The sequence below is a fragment of the Palaemon carinicauda genome, chromosome 33 (assembly GCF_036898095.1).
Source record: "Palaemon carinicauda isolate YSFRI2023 chromosome 33, ASM3689809v2, whole genome shotgun sequence".
NCBI classification, from domain to species: Eukaryota; Metazoa; Arthropoda; class Malacostraca; order Decapoda; family Palaemonidae; genus Palaemon; species Palaemon carinicauda.
In genome coordinates, this window is record NC_090757.1 from 23068844 (window position 1) to 23083843 (window position 15000).

The window sequence follows — 15000 nt, forward strand, 5'->3', positions numbered from 1 at the left end:
GCTAGTAATTTATAATAATGTAAGAAACTAAACCTAAATCTTTTTTGTTACCAAAAGGTCAACTTCCATATAAAGACGACTGCCGTGACAAAGGATATGTGTGAGAGAGAGAGAGAGAGAGAGAGAGAGAGAGAGAGAGAGAGAGAGAGAGAGAGAGAGAGAGAGAGAGAGAGAGACTAAAAAGGATACGCAGGAGCCAGCTAAATCGTGATTCGAAAGCAAGATGTGCAGAGGTGGAGAAGGCTGTTTGCAAAGAAAGGAGTCCCGGAGAAGATACACAAAGATTGGGAGGGGGAGGGGGTGGAAGATGAGGCCTCTGTTAATGCAATCGCACTCAAGACGAACCCCCGTCCCCCTCCCCCATTCTCTCTCCCTCTCTCTTAGATGCGAGACAAACTACGCCAACCCCACATGACCTCTTGGATTTTCTCATGGGAAAATTCGGGTGAAGATGGGTACGAGAAAAAAAAAAGAAGATAGTTGAGCAGGTACCTCCTTAATGCGCTAACGCTGAAGGTGGGTACGCAAGATCAGAATTACTTTCACTCACGACATGCTATTGCAGGGTACCCAACCACAGCCATTTCCACGGAGAAATTGGGCATGAAAATACTACGCTAAACTGAAGCATAAAATATGACCCCCAGAAAGTAAATCTAGTGGGAAAAGAGATAATTGGTTTTAATTATAATTAGGTTTAAATGTCCCCTTCCACAAGTTTAACAATGATGGACCTATTCACTGCTTGTACAGTATGGCTAACCATCGAGAAAAAGACACTATAGGGTCATATACCCTTTAAATATCTAGGTGCGTATTATATATATATATATATATATATATATATATATATATATATATATATATATATATATATATATACACAATATAAAAAATCTTGCAGCTTCGACCAGATATTGCGCACATAACATTTACCGAGAAAAATTCTTACCAGTATTCCAAAGATTTCAAAAATTCCATTCGCATCAAGAAACTTATTCTTTGATGAAAAAGATCCCTTGACTGATGAAGAAAAAGAAACACTATCAAACGAATCCTGTCTTCCATTCAAATCTTTACGCATCAGTACTCCTAGGAGATGAGCAAGGGAGGGGAGAGGTCAGGGGAGGTCGGGGGGGGGGGGGGGGGAAGGCGAGTAAGTTGGCAGAGGCGGAGGAGGAATAGGTCGAGGAATAAGAGAGAGAGAGAGAGAGAGAGAGAGAGAGAGAGAGAGAGAGAGAGAGAGAGAGAGAGAGAGAGGTTTTCCTTGAAATCTTTACATCTCGCCCAGTCCTTGGCCGATGCATTTCTTGCATTCTCTTTACTATATTCCCATCCATAATTCTCACGGATGACGACGCAGCTGGAGATAAATAGAATTTAGTCTTTATGATATAATCCTTGATTTAAATAAAACTGGTGGAGAATTGCATTGACGTTGGGTTCACTAATCAATAGTTTATCTATCTCATTCAGTACCGATACAGAGTATTTGAAAAAGGAAAATATGGAACTATATTCCTGCACAATAACAGATTTCCTCGTCAGAAAAGTATTATTATAGTGACTTCCCATTACAATAAAAAGCCTGGAAACACTTACTGAAAAATAGCTCAACACAAAAAACTAAAAAAAAAAAAAACATTGAAACAATAAATAAAAATTAGATATAAAAAAAAAGTTTTAAAAACTGCCCTCGTAACGGCAATAATTTCCACAATGTCACACCATCCAATCAGCCAAAAACATGACAATTACCAAGATATCTGTCGATCTAACGCTCATATATTACGTGCACTAAAACCATTTTTTTATCTTTCTCATCATATACACACACACACACACACACACACACACACACACACATATATATATATATATATATATATATATATATATATATATATATATATATATATATATATATATATATAAATAGATAAATAAATATACATACATACATTATATATATATATATATATATATATATATATATATATATATATATATATATATATATATATATATACACCGTAAAGATTTTTTAAATTTTCTTTACATAGAATATAAGAGTTGAATAAAAATTTCAATAAAAGATATGTTTGGACGGAATTTAGTATCAAAGAATGTTAATCCTACCATTTCTATGACCGAGTTGTCCACATATGGACCATATGGTCCAGAACCCGAGACCAGGAAGGTCATTCAGAGAGAGAGAGAGAGAGAGAGAGAGAGAGAGAGAGAGAGAGAGAGAGAGAGAGAGAGAGAGAGAGAGAGAGATCCATCATATAAGGCATGTTCGCAAAAAAGTTTCGTCGTAAAAGAGAAAGTTGCACAAACTTACCCATAGAGAAGAGCTGCTCCAGCGATTCCTCCTCCCAGCTGTGCCAAAATGAACATGGCCGCCCGCAGGGGGGACACTCGGCGTGTCACTGCCAGGGTCACCGTGACGGCGGGGTTAACGTGACCTCCGGATACCTGTTGTATGGCAAGAAACAATGGATCAGGATTACATTTGGTTAATATGAAAATATCATTGCAATAAACATACCTTAATGTCACCTGCAGATAAAAAAAAAATCTTATAACCCATATTTCCCATACTTCCTCAAACCTAATTTACACCTTTTTTGTTTACAAACACAATAAAAGCAAAACACATATGCCCCAGAGGAAACTGTAACATTTGCATAGATGTCCAAAACTGCACAGATGTTAATTCCTTATTCCATCTCTCAAGTGCCATACTAGTACTCAAACCATCGGAACATTTGTAGCTCTGCACAGATAGGCAGCTCTGAACCACCATCGCAATTTACGTACATTTACCTTCACTGCTACGAGTCTTTAATCAATTTCTTGTGCATATACATTTACTGTATATGTTTTACAGTATGAATTTATTAGAAAAGACTCTTGATTACCTTAAATTTAATGCACTTAATATCATAATTGACGTCACACTGCCCTCCATATATTCATATGAATAAATACTAATCTAAACCATATAAGTTTTAAGTATAATTAGATTTACACCTAGATGTGTCACACATAATAAGTTAATGTTACCAGAAGAATTATATGGCCAAATATTCGAACGTTTCTAAAATAACAATGGGCAGCAATTATATACCTTTCAACTAATACACAGGTAGCTACATGGCGACAGAGGGGGAGAGAAATAGAGAATAACATTTATGACCCGGGCCATATACGCTTTTTGATGGAACTCGGGAAGCCCAATTCAGCGCCTAGCCGTAACTAGGGAAATCTCAATAGTTGCGCCAAGAGTTGGAGAGCTTGGATACCAAGAAGTAAGGCAACGACAGGCAAAGTAAAAGGCTAAAAATGAGGGCAACTAGGGCCACAACGGACCTTAAACTCCACGTAAAGCAGAGAAATTGCTGCTTATCATAACATCCGAGGCAATATGTGATGAATAAAGAAAGCATCGACAAAAACACAACTATTTAAATGTTAACAAAAAAAAAAAAAAAAAAAAAAAAAAAAAAAAAAAAAAAAAAAAAAAATTAAGAATAAGACCCTGGCACGTTTGGGTAATAACAAACCAGTTGTGAACACAAGACTTTCTTTTTTTACATACTGTACGCCATAAGCCTACTGGGATACCTTCCGCAAGTTAATATCGGTTCAGTATGTCGAGTTAAGAAAAGTTTTTCTCAGTCGGCTTAAGCCAACTTTACCAGTCTTACCTATCAAAGGGGTAGGCCTATTCATTTTCCCTTCTCAAAGAGAACCGAAGTCCAGACGAAGCCCAGGCCTGCCGTTAATACTCTCGTTCAAAGCTTGCGTTATACAAATTCCTCAGTAAAACCGGCAGCCGACATTCTTTTCATACTAAAACATTTTCAATTATAAGAATTTATCTTGCGACCATGAATCACGGACGGCTTTGAGCAGTCAAACGGTATCCAAAATCAAAGATGACTAGTATAGAAATATTTTTCATACAATCTCAGAATATATATATATATATATATATATATATATATATATATATATATATATATATATATATATATATATATATAAAATTTTATATGGGCCTCGGTTAGATTTAGCCAGTCGTCTCTATCTTGAGCTTTTAATTCAATACTTCTCCATTCGTCATCATCTACTACGCGCAGTCATGTAGGCCTGGGTCTTCCAATTCTAGTGGCCCGCGGAGCCCATCCGAACGCTTGGTGAACTCAGGATTAATAGAGTTCTCTATTAATCCTGTGTGAACTAATCTCTCTTGGGGAACGCGAAGAGCATGCCCAAACCATCTCCATCGACCCCTCATCATGATCTCATCCACACATGGCACTCAGCTAATCTCTCTTATATTTCCATTTATAATCATGTCCTGCCATTTAACTCCCAATATCCTTCTGAGGGCTTTGTTCTCAAATCTACTAAATCTATTGCAGATTGTTTCATTGTCATACATTGACTCATGTCCATAGAGTAACACTGATCTCACTAAACTGATATATAGTCTGATTGATACATGTAATTTCAGGTGATTTGATTTCCAAATTTTACTTAACCTAGCCATTGTCTGGTTTGATATTTTCAATCTTTCACTAAACTAATTCTAAGGACCATGTATCGGAGATCATAGTTCCTAAATACTTAAATCTACCTCATTAATCCTTTCTCCTTCCAATGAAATTTCATCTTCCATTGCATCCTCCGTTCTCATAATCTGTTTTTCTTCTATTTATCTTCACCCCAACCTCGTGTGATATTTCATGCATTTTAGTAAGCAAACTGCTACGATTACCGTCCATGAGAAGTCAATGGGAACGTGGATCCTATCTTTATCCCCATGAGCAGTATTCAAGATGAAAGCAATTACCTCAATACTACTCATCTATTACAACTATTATGATTCTAATTAGGGTGTTTAAAGTGTCTCTACCATTCAAACTGTCCACTAGGTGGATGAACGCGTATCCAAACTATATCAATTCATCGAAACGTCCACACCTCTACAACTTAATTATTAATAAACTCACTTCAGCCAATGAAATTTATATCTACCATAAAGAGTTCTGTATTGATTATTCCTATATTAGCGATTGTTGCAACAGTAGAATCACTAACATCAACAATGATACCAGGGCTAGTCAACTCTACCCACGGTTACATTAAATAATGAGGAAACCATTGCCAATGAATACCATTATATAAACTTCATAATAACTTGTGATATCAGCAGTTGTCATAGTGTTAAACACATTTCGAGTTAAAACGATCAAACGCCATTAATCCATCAGCCAAGTTGATCGTCCATTATTCGCAGCCGAAAGGCCAATTAGTCACGCTTCTCAAACTTGTCCCCTTCCAAACTCCATGAATGCTATGCAATCACTGGATGATATAATGCAACCTGCTGATTATGGAGCGTCCATCATTTATCCGCGGCCGCTCTTGAACAGCATGAGAAGTTAAGTGAAATGTGAAAATAAGGCATTCATATTAAGACAGTATTTACAGATTAGGAACAGTTTTGCGTTACAATTTCTATGGTACTCAAATGAACTTGACGTCGATTCAGCTATTGCATTCGCGTAATACTTCACAAATAAATTCCAGAGCTAATTAGCATTTACACATGGGAAAAACAATCCTCTTTAAGGGCACATTTCACTAAACTTTAACATTTCTTCTTATTGAATATTCTATCTCTCTCGTTCACTCACCATTACTAGATTATATTAACGAATATAAACTAATATATCAGAGAGAGAGAGAGAGAGAGAGAGAGAGAGAGAGAGAGAGAGAGAGAGAGAGAGAGAGAGAGAGAGAGAGGGAACAAATAAACACTTTCAACAACATGGCAAAGCAATACAATCCTCATCACCTCTTCCTTTCCCAGTGAAGGATCCTTGAAGTAGTAATGAAAACAGACAAGAAAGGAAGGATGAAAAAAAAAGCACAAAAAAAAGGAGCTTTGCTTGAAGTATAATTCAAACAGCTGAAGCAAATAACTTGAAAAACAAACAGCCTGAATAAGCACATTTTGGCAAAGTATACAAAGACCACTCACAATCTCAGAATTTTCTCGACGCCAGTAGATGCTGGAACTTATTTATAGTCGGGTAAATTGGAAAGACAAAGACCCAAGGGTATACGATACAGACACAAATGCTAATCCATATTATTATATTATCTATAGCTAAGGGACAATCTAACCTGGAAAGGAATGATGGTAAAAGCCAAGTGAGGAAAGAAAATAACAAATAAACCATTAAAGGTAAAAATATTTCAAGATCAGTATCAATGTTAAAATAGATGCCATATAAATACTGTACTATAAAAAGAGACAAGTCAACCTGTTTAATAGAAAATCTATAGCTAAGGGACAATCTAAGCTGGAGAGGAATGATGGTAAAAGCCAAGTGAGGAAAGAAAAAAACAAATAAACTATTCAAGAGAATTTAAAGAACAAAAAATAATTCAAGATCAGTATCAATGTTAAAATAGATGTCATATAAATACTATAAAAAGAGAAGTCAACCGTTCAATAGAAAATCGCATTTGCAACACGTTTGAGCTTCTGAAGTTCCATAGATTCAACCACTATCAATTGTGAAGATCATTCCGCAATCCGGTCACAGCTGGAATAAAACTTCTAAAGAATACCATGTACTATTAAGCCTTACGATGTACAAGGCAAGACTGTTGGGATTAACTGCAAGCTTAACACTACGTATAGGATTGTGCAGTAGGGAATATCTGGGATGCCCATCAACAACTCTTTGCAAAAAAAATACCCAACTACTCCCATTTAAGATTGAAAAAAGCGACTCACAAAGGCAGCTAAAAAATCGAGGACAATCATATGAACTTATTGACCACAATCACGGAATTTCTATACAGAATTGAAAATTGTAAAAAGGTCATCACAAGCTTCAATGCCTTTGCGAATTCTGAATTGCTAACTTGGAAACAGATGATTACCTTCAGCAAACCTGTTCATGGGAGTTATGTTAATTGGGCAGCAATCAGCAGGGTTAGAGCTACAAAAAACCAGTCTACCTAATGGAGTAGCATTACCAATTCCCTAAATGCATAAAGATGGTCTTCTTCCTAACCTGCGAAAAATATCGGACAATTTGGGAGCTAAGAAATCAGCGGTCTTTATAAAACAAAAGGGGGGGGGTGTTGAGTCTACACGTGGGGGGGGGGGGGTTGAGTCTACACGTAAGTACACATTAAGACCGGTAAAAAGATGTGAATTTGACTGGACCAAAAAGCTAAACTAGTTAGTTTACCCTCAGGAAAATAGATCGAGTTTCTTATTCCTCTGCTTGGAATCAAACATACCATCCAAAAGAGGTTGCATTTTCCTTTGGACATCGTGTGACAAAGCCATCTAGTTTAAGCAAAGGAGAAACTGCTAAGTTTACACCAAATAGTCCAGATTCATGTATACCATTATATTCCTGGGATATATTTTTCAGTAATAGCTCAAAATCTTTGAGCAACAGCTTAGCTGGGTATATAGATATTGAAAGTCAAATTATTTGTTACTTTAACAAAGGGGATAAGCGTCACGTTTTAACACAAGAAGGGATTATGCTATATAGGCTATATAGTGTATGTATGTATGTATGTATATATATATATATATATATATATATATATATATATATATATATATATATATATATATATATATATATATATATATATACAGTATATATATAGTGTATATATATATATATATATATATATATATATATATATATACAATTACAATAATATGTACCGTACATGTTAACGTCACTAATTTAATCAATGACCACCTCAATCCCCCAGTGGACCCTGTCTTATATTGACTGAAGTGTTCCACATACACTAAGTTAGTCCGTAAAAGCATCGATTCATGAAACCTATAAGATAAAATTTAATTAAAGGTCAAAACGGAGTGGGCGTACTCCAAAAACAAACACGGAAAACGATAAGGTCACGCGTAATGAAATATTCTCATTTCCAACTTGATCGACATATATAATGAACTAATTATAATTATACTTTTAAAGTAAGGCAACCTGATGAGAATGGCCATCACTCATCGAGAAACTCTGTGATTGACTTTCCCACAGTCCAGATATAGACCTTGGACTTTCCTATTAGCGAATTGTGACTCGCGATTCATAGGTCATTAGTTCGAGGTCTGACTATAAGTAGAAACTCACCGTCCCTGTGATCTGGGAATAGGTGGAGCCTAAAGATTAACCTGCTAAGTCATCAGCAGCCATTGCCTGGCTCTGGATTGATTGATTGATTGATTTAATGCCTGAAAACTTTAAATCAATCAATCAATCCCTTATCCTAACTTACACGGAGAGGGGTCTCGGGCTCAAAGCATAACATTATATAAATGTGGTCTGTCTCTAGGATATTGATCTGTACCCTGCCAAAGCCGCTCACGAGCAACCTTTAAAAACTGACATCTTGGTAAGGGCAAGTGAAATGACTCCGAAAACAAAAGGGGGAGAGAGAAAGCCAAGTTCTATACAGAATGGAAAAGCTTGATAGAATAACTCAAGTTTTTAGAAACGGAACCAGTCAATAAAACGATTTTATAACTTACCCAACCCACGACTGACGACGAGAACGAAAATGAAAGAGCAAGGAAATTAGAGGGGCTTAAAAAGTCATGGAAAAGGGCCAGGACCTAAACCCAATGTGGCAAAACTAATATAAGTTTAGCTATAAAACACCTAACGAGAACCGAAAGGTTGAGCCCTTATGGCAACAATCTTCTTAGATGTAAAGGCTTACGGGGAAATACATGAATCTTCGTACAAATGTGTATACATACACACATTATATATATATATATATATATATATATATATATATATATATATATATATATATATATATATATATATATATATATATATACACACACACAATAAGAACCAATACAGCTATTTTCAGTCCAGTGAAAAACAAAGACCTATTAGAAACGTCCCTGTCTCGCGATCGCCGGACCAGGGTTCGCGTCCCGCACAAGCTCGATAATTACATGTAGTGTTTGCCAGAGTCAATGCAGATATGACTCTGGTGTCTGAAACCTCACCATCCTTGCGAGTTAAGGATGGGGGTTTTTGAGAGGCAATGGGTCTACCTACTGAGGCATCAGCAGCCATTGCCTGGCCCTCTCTGGTCTTTGCTTGGGTGAAGAGGAGGCTTGGACACTGATCATATCTTTACGATTAGTCTCTAGGGCACTGTCACTGACCCTTGCTTCTGTCATTCATGAGGGGCTTATTATCATGTCCTTATTCATGTCTTGGATTTAACCAGTTTACATCCCCACGGATTGGTGATGGTGGGGGGACTTTAAGTCTGATCGCTCACAACAAACCAACCTTTGCTGATCATGGCGACGCACAAACTATTTCACCAAGTTAAGGTATCCCCACTCAGATACCTTATCATACCTTATACACGTTATGTAGTAGGTAGTAGGATGGTTAGGGCACCAACAACCCGTTGAGATACTACCTCCAGAAAGTTGTTGGGACCTTTGACTGGCCAGACAGTAAAACACTGGATCCTTCTCTCTAGTTAAGGCTCAGTTTTTCCTGCCTACAAATACTTCGAATAGTCTGGTCTATTCTTTCCACATTCCCCTGTCCTCATGCACCTGACAACACTGAGATTACCAGAATAATTCTTCACTCAAGAACTACTGCACAAGAATTTCTAAGTGGCTACTTTCCTTTAGGTAGGGGTAGAAGAGACTCTTTAGCTATGGTATGTAGCTCTTCTAGTAGAGAGACTCCAAAATCAAACCATTGTTCTCTAGTCTTGGGTAATGCCATATCCTGTGTGCCATGGTCTTCCACTATCTTGGGTTAGAGTTCTCTTGTTTGAGAGTACACTCTGGCACACGATTCTATCTAATTTCTCTTCTTGTAGTTTATATAGGAAATATTTATTTCAATGTTACTGTTCTCGAAATATTTTATTTTTCTTTGTTTTCTTTCCTCATTGGGCTATCTTCCCGGTTGGGGACACAGGGCTTATTATCATTATTATCTGCTAAAAGTTGGAAAAGTAAGATGCTATAAGCCCGGGGCCCCAACAGGGAAGGAAAGGAAACAAGGAAAAATAAAATATTTTAAGAAAGGTAACAACATTAAAATAAATATTTCCTATATAACTATAAAAACTTGAACAAAACAAGAGGAAGAGAAATTCGATAAAATAGTGTGCCCGAGTGTACCCTCAACCAAGAAAAAACTAATCCAAGACAGTGAAATACCATGGTACAGAGGCTATGGCGCTACCCAAGACTAGGGAACAATGGTTGGATTTTGGAGCGTCGTCCTCCTCGAAGAGCTGCTTACCATAGCTATAGTCTCTCTTCTACCCTTACCAAGAGGAAAGTAGCCACTGAACATTATAAGCGCAGTAATTAACCCCTTGGGTGGAGAAGAATCGTTTGGTAATCTTAGTGTTGTCAGGTGTATGAGGACAGAGGAGAATCTGTAAAGAATAGGCCAGACTATTCGGTGCAAGTGTAGGCAAAGGAAAAGAACATAACCAGAGAAAAGGATCCAATGTAGTACTGTCTGGCCAGACAAAAGACCCATAACTCTCTAGCGGCAGTATCTCAACGGCCGGCTGGTGCCCTGGCCAACCTACCTGCTTTTCCAACTTGGGTTGTTGCTTGGCAAATAATAGTAATAATAATATAATATGAACAAATATCCTATATTTTGTATAAAAAGCTCTGGCACCTTTAAGCGTCGTATCAAACCATTTTATCTGCCAAAATAGGTTTTCAGTGCAGGGGTAATAGGCCTACTATAACGAAAGTGGTACACCCTGTGTTAATCTTTCTCCTCTGCTTGTTATGCTTTGCATCTTGCTAATGTGTAACCTAAGTATTCATCAGTTATCATTACATTTACTAGTCAAGCTACAACCATACTTGGAAAAGCAGCATGTTACATGGACAAGGGTTCGAACAACAAACGGAGCAGAGATTCAACTAATAATCTACAAGCAAGAAATACTAAAATATATAAGACACATTAAGAGTAAAAACATTAAATAGATCATTCATATACAAACCGTGACGAGAATGTCAACCTGTTCAATAACAAACGCCATTTACAAGTTTGAACTTTATGAAGTTCCACAGGTTCAACCACCAGATTATGATCGTTCTATTAGCTAGTCAAAGGTGAATTAAATTTTATAGAATACTGTGGAGTACTGAGCCTTATGATAAGAGACGGCAAGACTGTTTTGATTGGATAGGCAATTAAGACTGTCCCTACTTGCTACTTTGACCAATAAAAAATTGGGAAATAAATTCTCATTATAGACAATTCCGATTAGATGTATCTGCAGATAAAAGTCGAAGGTTGGTTCAAAAAAAAAAAATTTATGCGAATCAAACCTACCATTCAATAACCTATACATTATGGGGAAACTAATAATGCAACGAGAGGGCGTGAAACCCTTAAAACCTCATAGTGGCCACCAGGAGACAGTAGAGACAAAAATTTTGTGTTTGAAAAGTAACTAGCCATTAGTGGGGAAGGTAAGTGCCGTACATAGTTCGGAACATATCGAAATACACCACAACCAATTGCTAACAAAAGTAACAATTATATCAAAATTTTAACTGAACTAAATAACACCAAAGACAAATGTCTAATATAGTCTGGGGTAAAAAGGCAATGTAAAATAAGGTAATACAAACGACATGCGTATTATTTTATATTTTCAATGTCAAAATAATTTTACACACGCATAATTTATTAGATCATAACGAGAGAGAGAGAGAGAGAGAGAGAGAGAGAGAGAGAGAGAGAGAGAGAGAGAGAGAGAGAATGGGGTGGAGCTAAGAAAAATCTCATGGGATGATACAGAATGCCACATACAAGGCATGTTTACATTCTTAGTCTGCCATAAATATGATAATCTAAATCGAAATATGTAAGTCATTTCCTTTAGTGTACAAGTTCTATCTTGGTGACCAAGTTATCCAGAAAAAAACACTTGCTTTCCCGTCAAACAAAACTATGTTAACGCTTTGCAAAGCATTAAATACCCACTCCCGTCATAACAGTAAAATGTTATAAGGTTTTAAATTAAACGAATTTGACAAATAACATTACGACCTTGGAAAAAATATAAGATGAGTTTACCATACATTCATTCAAGTAATCAATCTAACGTTTCATATGACAAATCTTCGAGGTCATCAAATAAAGTAGTTCATCTTATTAACACCGGGGAAAAATACACACCTGTCCAAAACTGTGAACAAGAATGGCCATGCCCAAGCCAGCAACCAAGGCAATCGTCAGGTATCCTTCGGGAGTGGGTGTTTTTCCCGTCCAAGGGCTGTAAGCCCCGCATACCAAGAACACGTAGAAAACCGTGGCTAGGCATTCTGCTATCACCGCCCTCCATAACTCCAAAGTTCGCACTTCTGCTATCATAGGAGGCCTCGGAGGAGGGTTAGGGTCCGGGCGTAAGCTCTCCAACTTGTCCAAAAGCGTGAGCAACTGGGTTTCGAGTGTACCGCCAACTACTGAACTACCCATTTTTGCGTCGTTTTAACCTACGGTTCAATATCGAATTAGTATGCCACCTTGTGTTTTGGCAAAAGCCTGAAAGTTGCACACCAGGGGCATAGAGCGACCACAAACAACGAATTCTAAATCCCCTGTAGCCTAGGCTAAACGAGATTATTTTACCACTAGGCCTAGTATCATTTTTAAGTTACTTGACAGCTGTAGTAATGTCCAGGACTGGCCTTCAGTAGTGGTTTTTCATGTTAGAACTCCTTTACAACCGTTCACATCACTGTCGTCGATACAATTTCTTGTAATCCTTGCAACAAAACACTGGCATGAAGTTTAAAATGCAGGTTGCCCACTTGCTGCGAACTGCCAAAAATAACCCAGTCGAAAAAAATCACAGTCTCTCACTGGTTTTTCTAGCGACCATTTTGCCCCTTCCAGTAACATCTGCAAATTCCGAAATATATAAAATGTATCGCACGAGTCACACTACATACACCACCAAAAACCCAGCACATGGCACCACGAGGCGACACATAGAGCGCCACACTTCTCTCTCGATAGATATTACTCGACTGACGCGCGGACTGCTTCAGCCTGCCTGGTTGACGCCATGGCAACCTCCCCCCACAACCATCAATGAAGAAAGAGGAATTTCTTTGAAATAAAGATTTTCACAACAATAGCCCTACATAGACATGGCTGTTAATGATTTAGGTATCTCGGTGGCCAATTGCGTAAATAACAGAATAAAATTCAGACGAATCAAACCTTTGTAATGATCAACTTTTGCCATTCCATTCATTTCAAAAGTGGTTATATTTTGCTTGGCAGAAACGATCTAGGTGGAAAAGGATAGTGACGATGTTTGTGGGAAATAAACACGTAAAGCGGTAGCTAATTAAACATAATTCGTGATATTTCCTTGCTTGTTATTTTTAGATATATTATTTCATTGATTCAACCCAAACAGCAATGAAAATGGGGAGTGTAACAACTAGCCGAGTAATTGTTTATCGTATCGTTCGTCCGACAGCGCCGTGCAACGAACGGCTCCCATTTACGGTTTTTCGTTTTTCCGTACCGCCAAAATTTTCGTCTTTGTTGAGAGAGAGAGAGAGAGAGAGAGAGAGAGAGAGAGAGAGAGAGAGAGAGAGAGAATTTATTTAGCTCTCTTGGTCAATATTCAGTTATGGTAAATGAGGAAGATCCCTAACTCTCTGGGTCAATAATTTGCTATAGTAAATCACTGGTAACGATTCAAAGCTAACTCTGTAAAGATGTTATACTTCTGCTGATACGCAAGCTTAAACAATCTCGTATTCTAACTACGTGTATACTACAGCCTGAAACTCGACCGTTTATTTGTTCGTGTAAATTAAATGAGCTGGAAACTGACGGAATTAGAGGAGAGTCAACACCGACGTAGAAACTTCGGCTTATATCTATTCATTAAAAGATCTTATGATATTGACTGAACGTGAGGCAGGGGCGGTGTTTATGTGTTTGCTTAACTGTTCACTGAATATTACACCATATTTCCTGGGTAAAAAGTGAGGCTTCGGGTTAGCAAAGGGAAAAAAATGGCACCTTTTTGGTAGTAAGAAATGCGGATGTTTATGGACATATCCAATTAAAATTTACCAGACAAAATTCAATTTCTTGTGGACTTTTAGTTTAATTAAATAGAATCAAAACCGGTAGAAATTAGATTGGAACACCAGATAAGCCATAATTCAATTCGCGATGTTGAATAAAAATTAATGACCTCAGAATTATGAGGGTTAAATTTCACTATCGCTTCATTAAGTGCAGTGTTCAACTACTTTACACCTTTTTTATATTCACATTCCTTTAATTCCAAATTCTTCTCAAATGCATTAAAAATAAGACTAAGGCAATTTCCCTTTGAAACTGAACACGAAAACACAAATACCATTTATCTTGAGATTGAAAGAAAACTATAGGCTAATTAGCCACATGCAGCCTATATTAAACTCATTCGATTCAGTAAAACACTAAATCCCTGGCATTTTAGGTTGATAAAAATAGGCTCTCATCTCAAATGCAAGATGATTTGAATAGGTGAAAGCCGTAGAGAGCTAGTGTCATCGGTAAACTTCACGTGGTGCACTGTTCGTATTGCTGAAGGGTCATGACAGCCCAGGCAGCGTTTATTCTACATGACATTATTCATGTTTGCGATTTAGCCAGTTTTCATCACCACCTGGCAAAGTGCAGATTGGTGAAGGTGAGAGACTTTTGTGTGATAGCGCATAGCAAACCAACCTAGCATCATAGCATGGGTGGCCCTGACTATAGTAGATCTAGCTTTGCTGATCATGGCTATACACAAACCCTCTCCTTACGTTAAAGTATCCCCACTCATATATATATATATATATATATATATATATATATA

General features: G+C 37.3%; 1 protein-coding gene across 2 annotated transcripts in view; it reads right to left on the bottom strand.

Annotated features, from left to right (window-relative positions):
• Positions 1-15000, bottom strand: part of LOC137625891 (neurogenic protein big brain-like) — a 142391-nt gene that overhangs the window by 126511 nt on the left and 880 nt on the right. The window contains exons 1-2 of one of the 2 annotated variants that reach the window (XM_068356846.1): positions 12300-13178; positions 2345-2478 (exon numbers count right to left, since the gene is read on the bottom strand). In XM_068356846.1, the coding sequence (XP_068212947.1) occupies positions 2345-2478; positions 12300-12599 (434 nt within the window). In that variant the 5' untranslated portion in view covers positions 12600-13178. Of the gene's footprint in view, positions 1-2344; positions 2479-12299; positions 13179-15000 lie in introns of those variants that run through there. The other variant, XM_068356847.1, reaches the window with a different exon arrangement.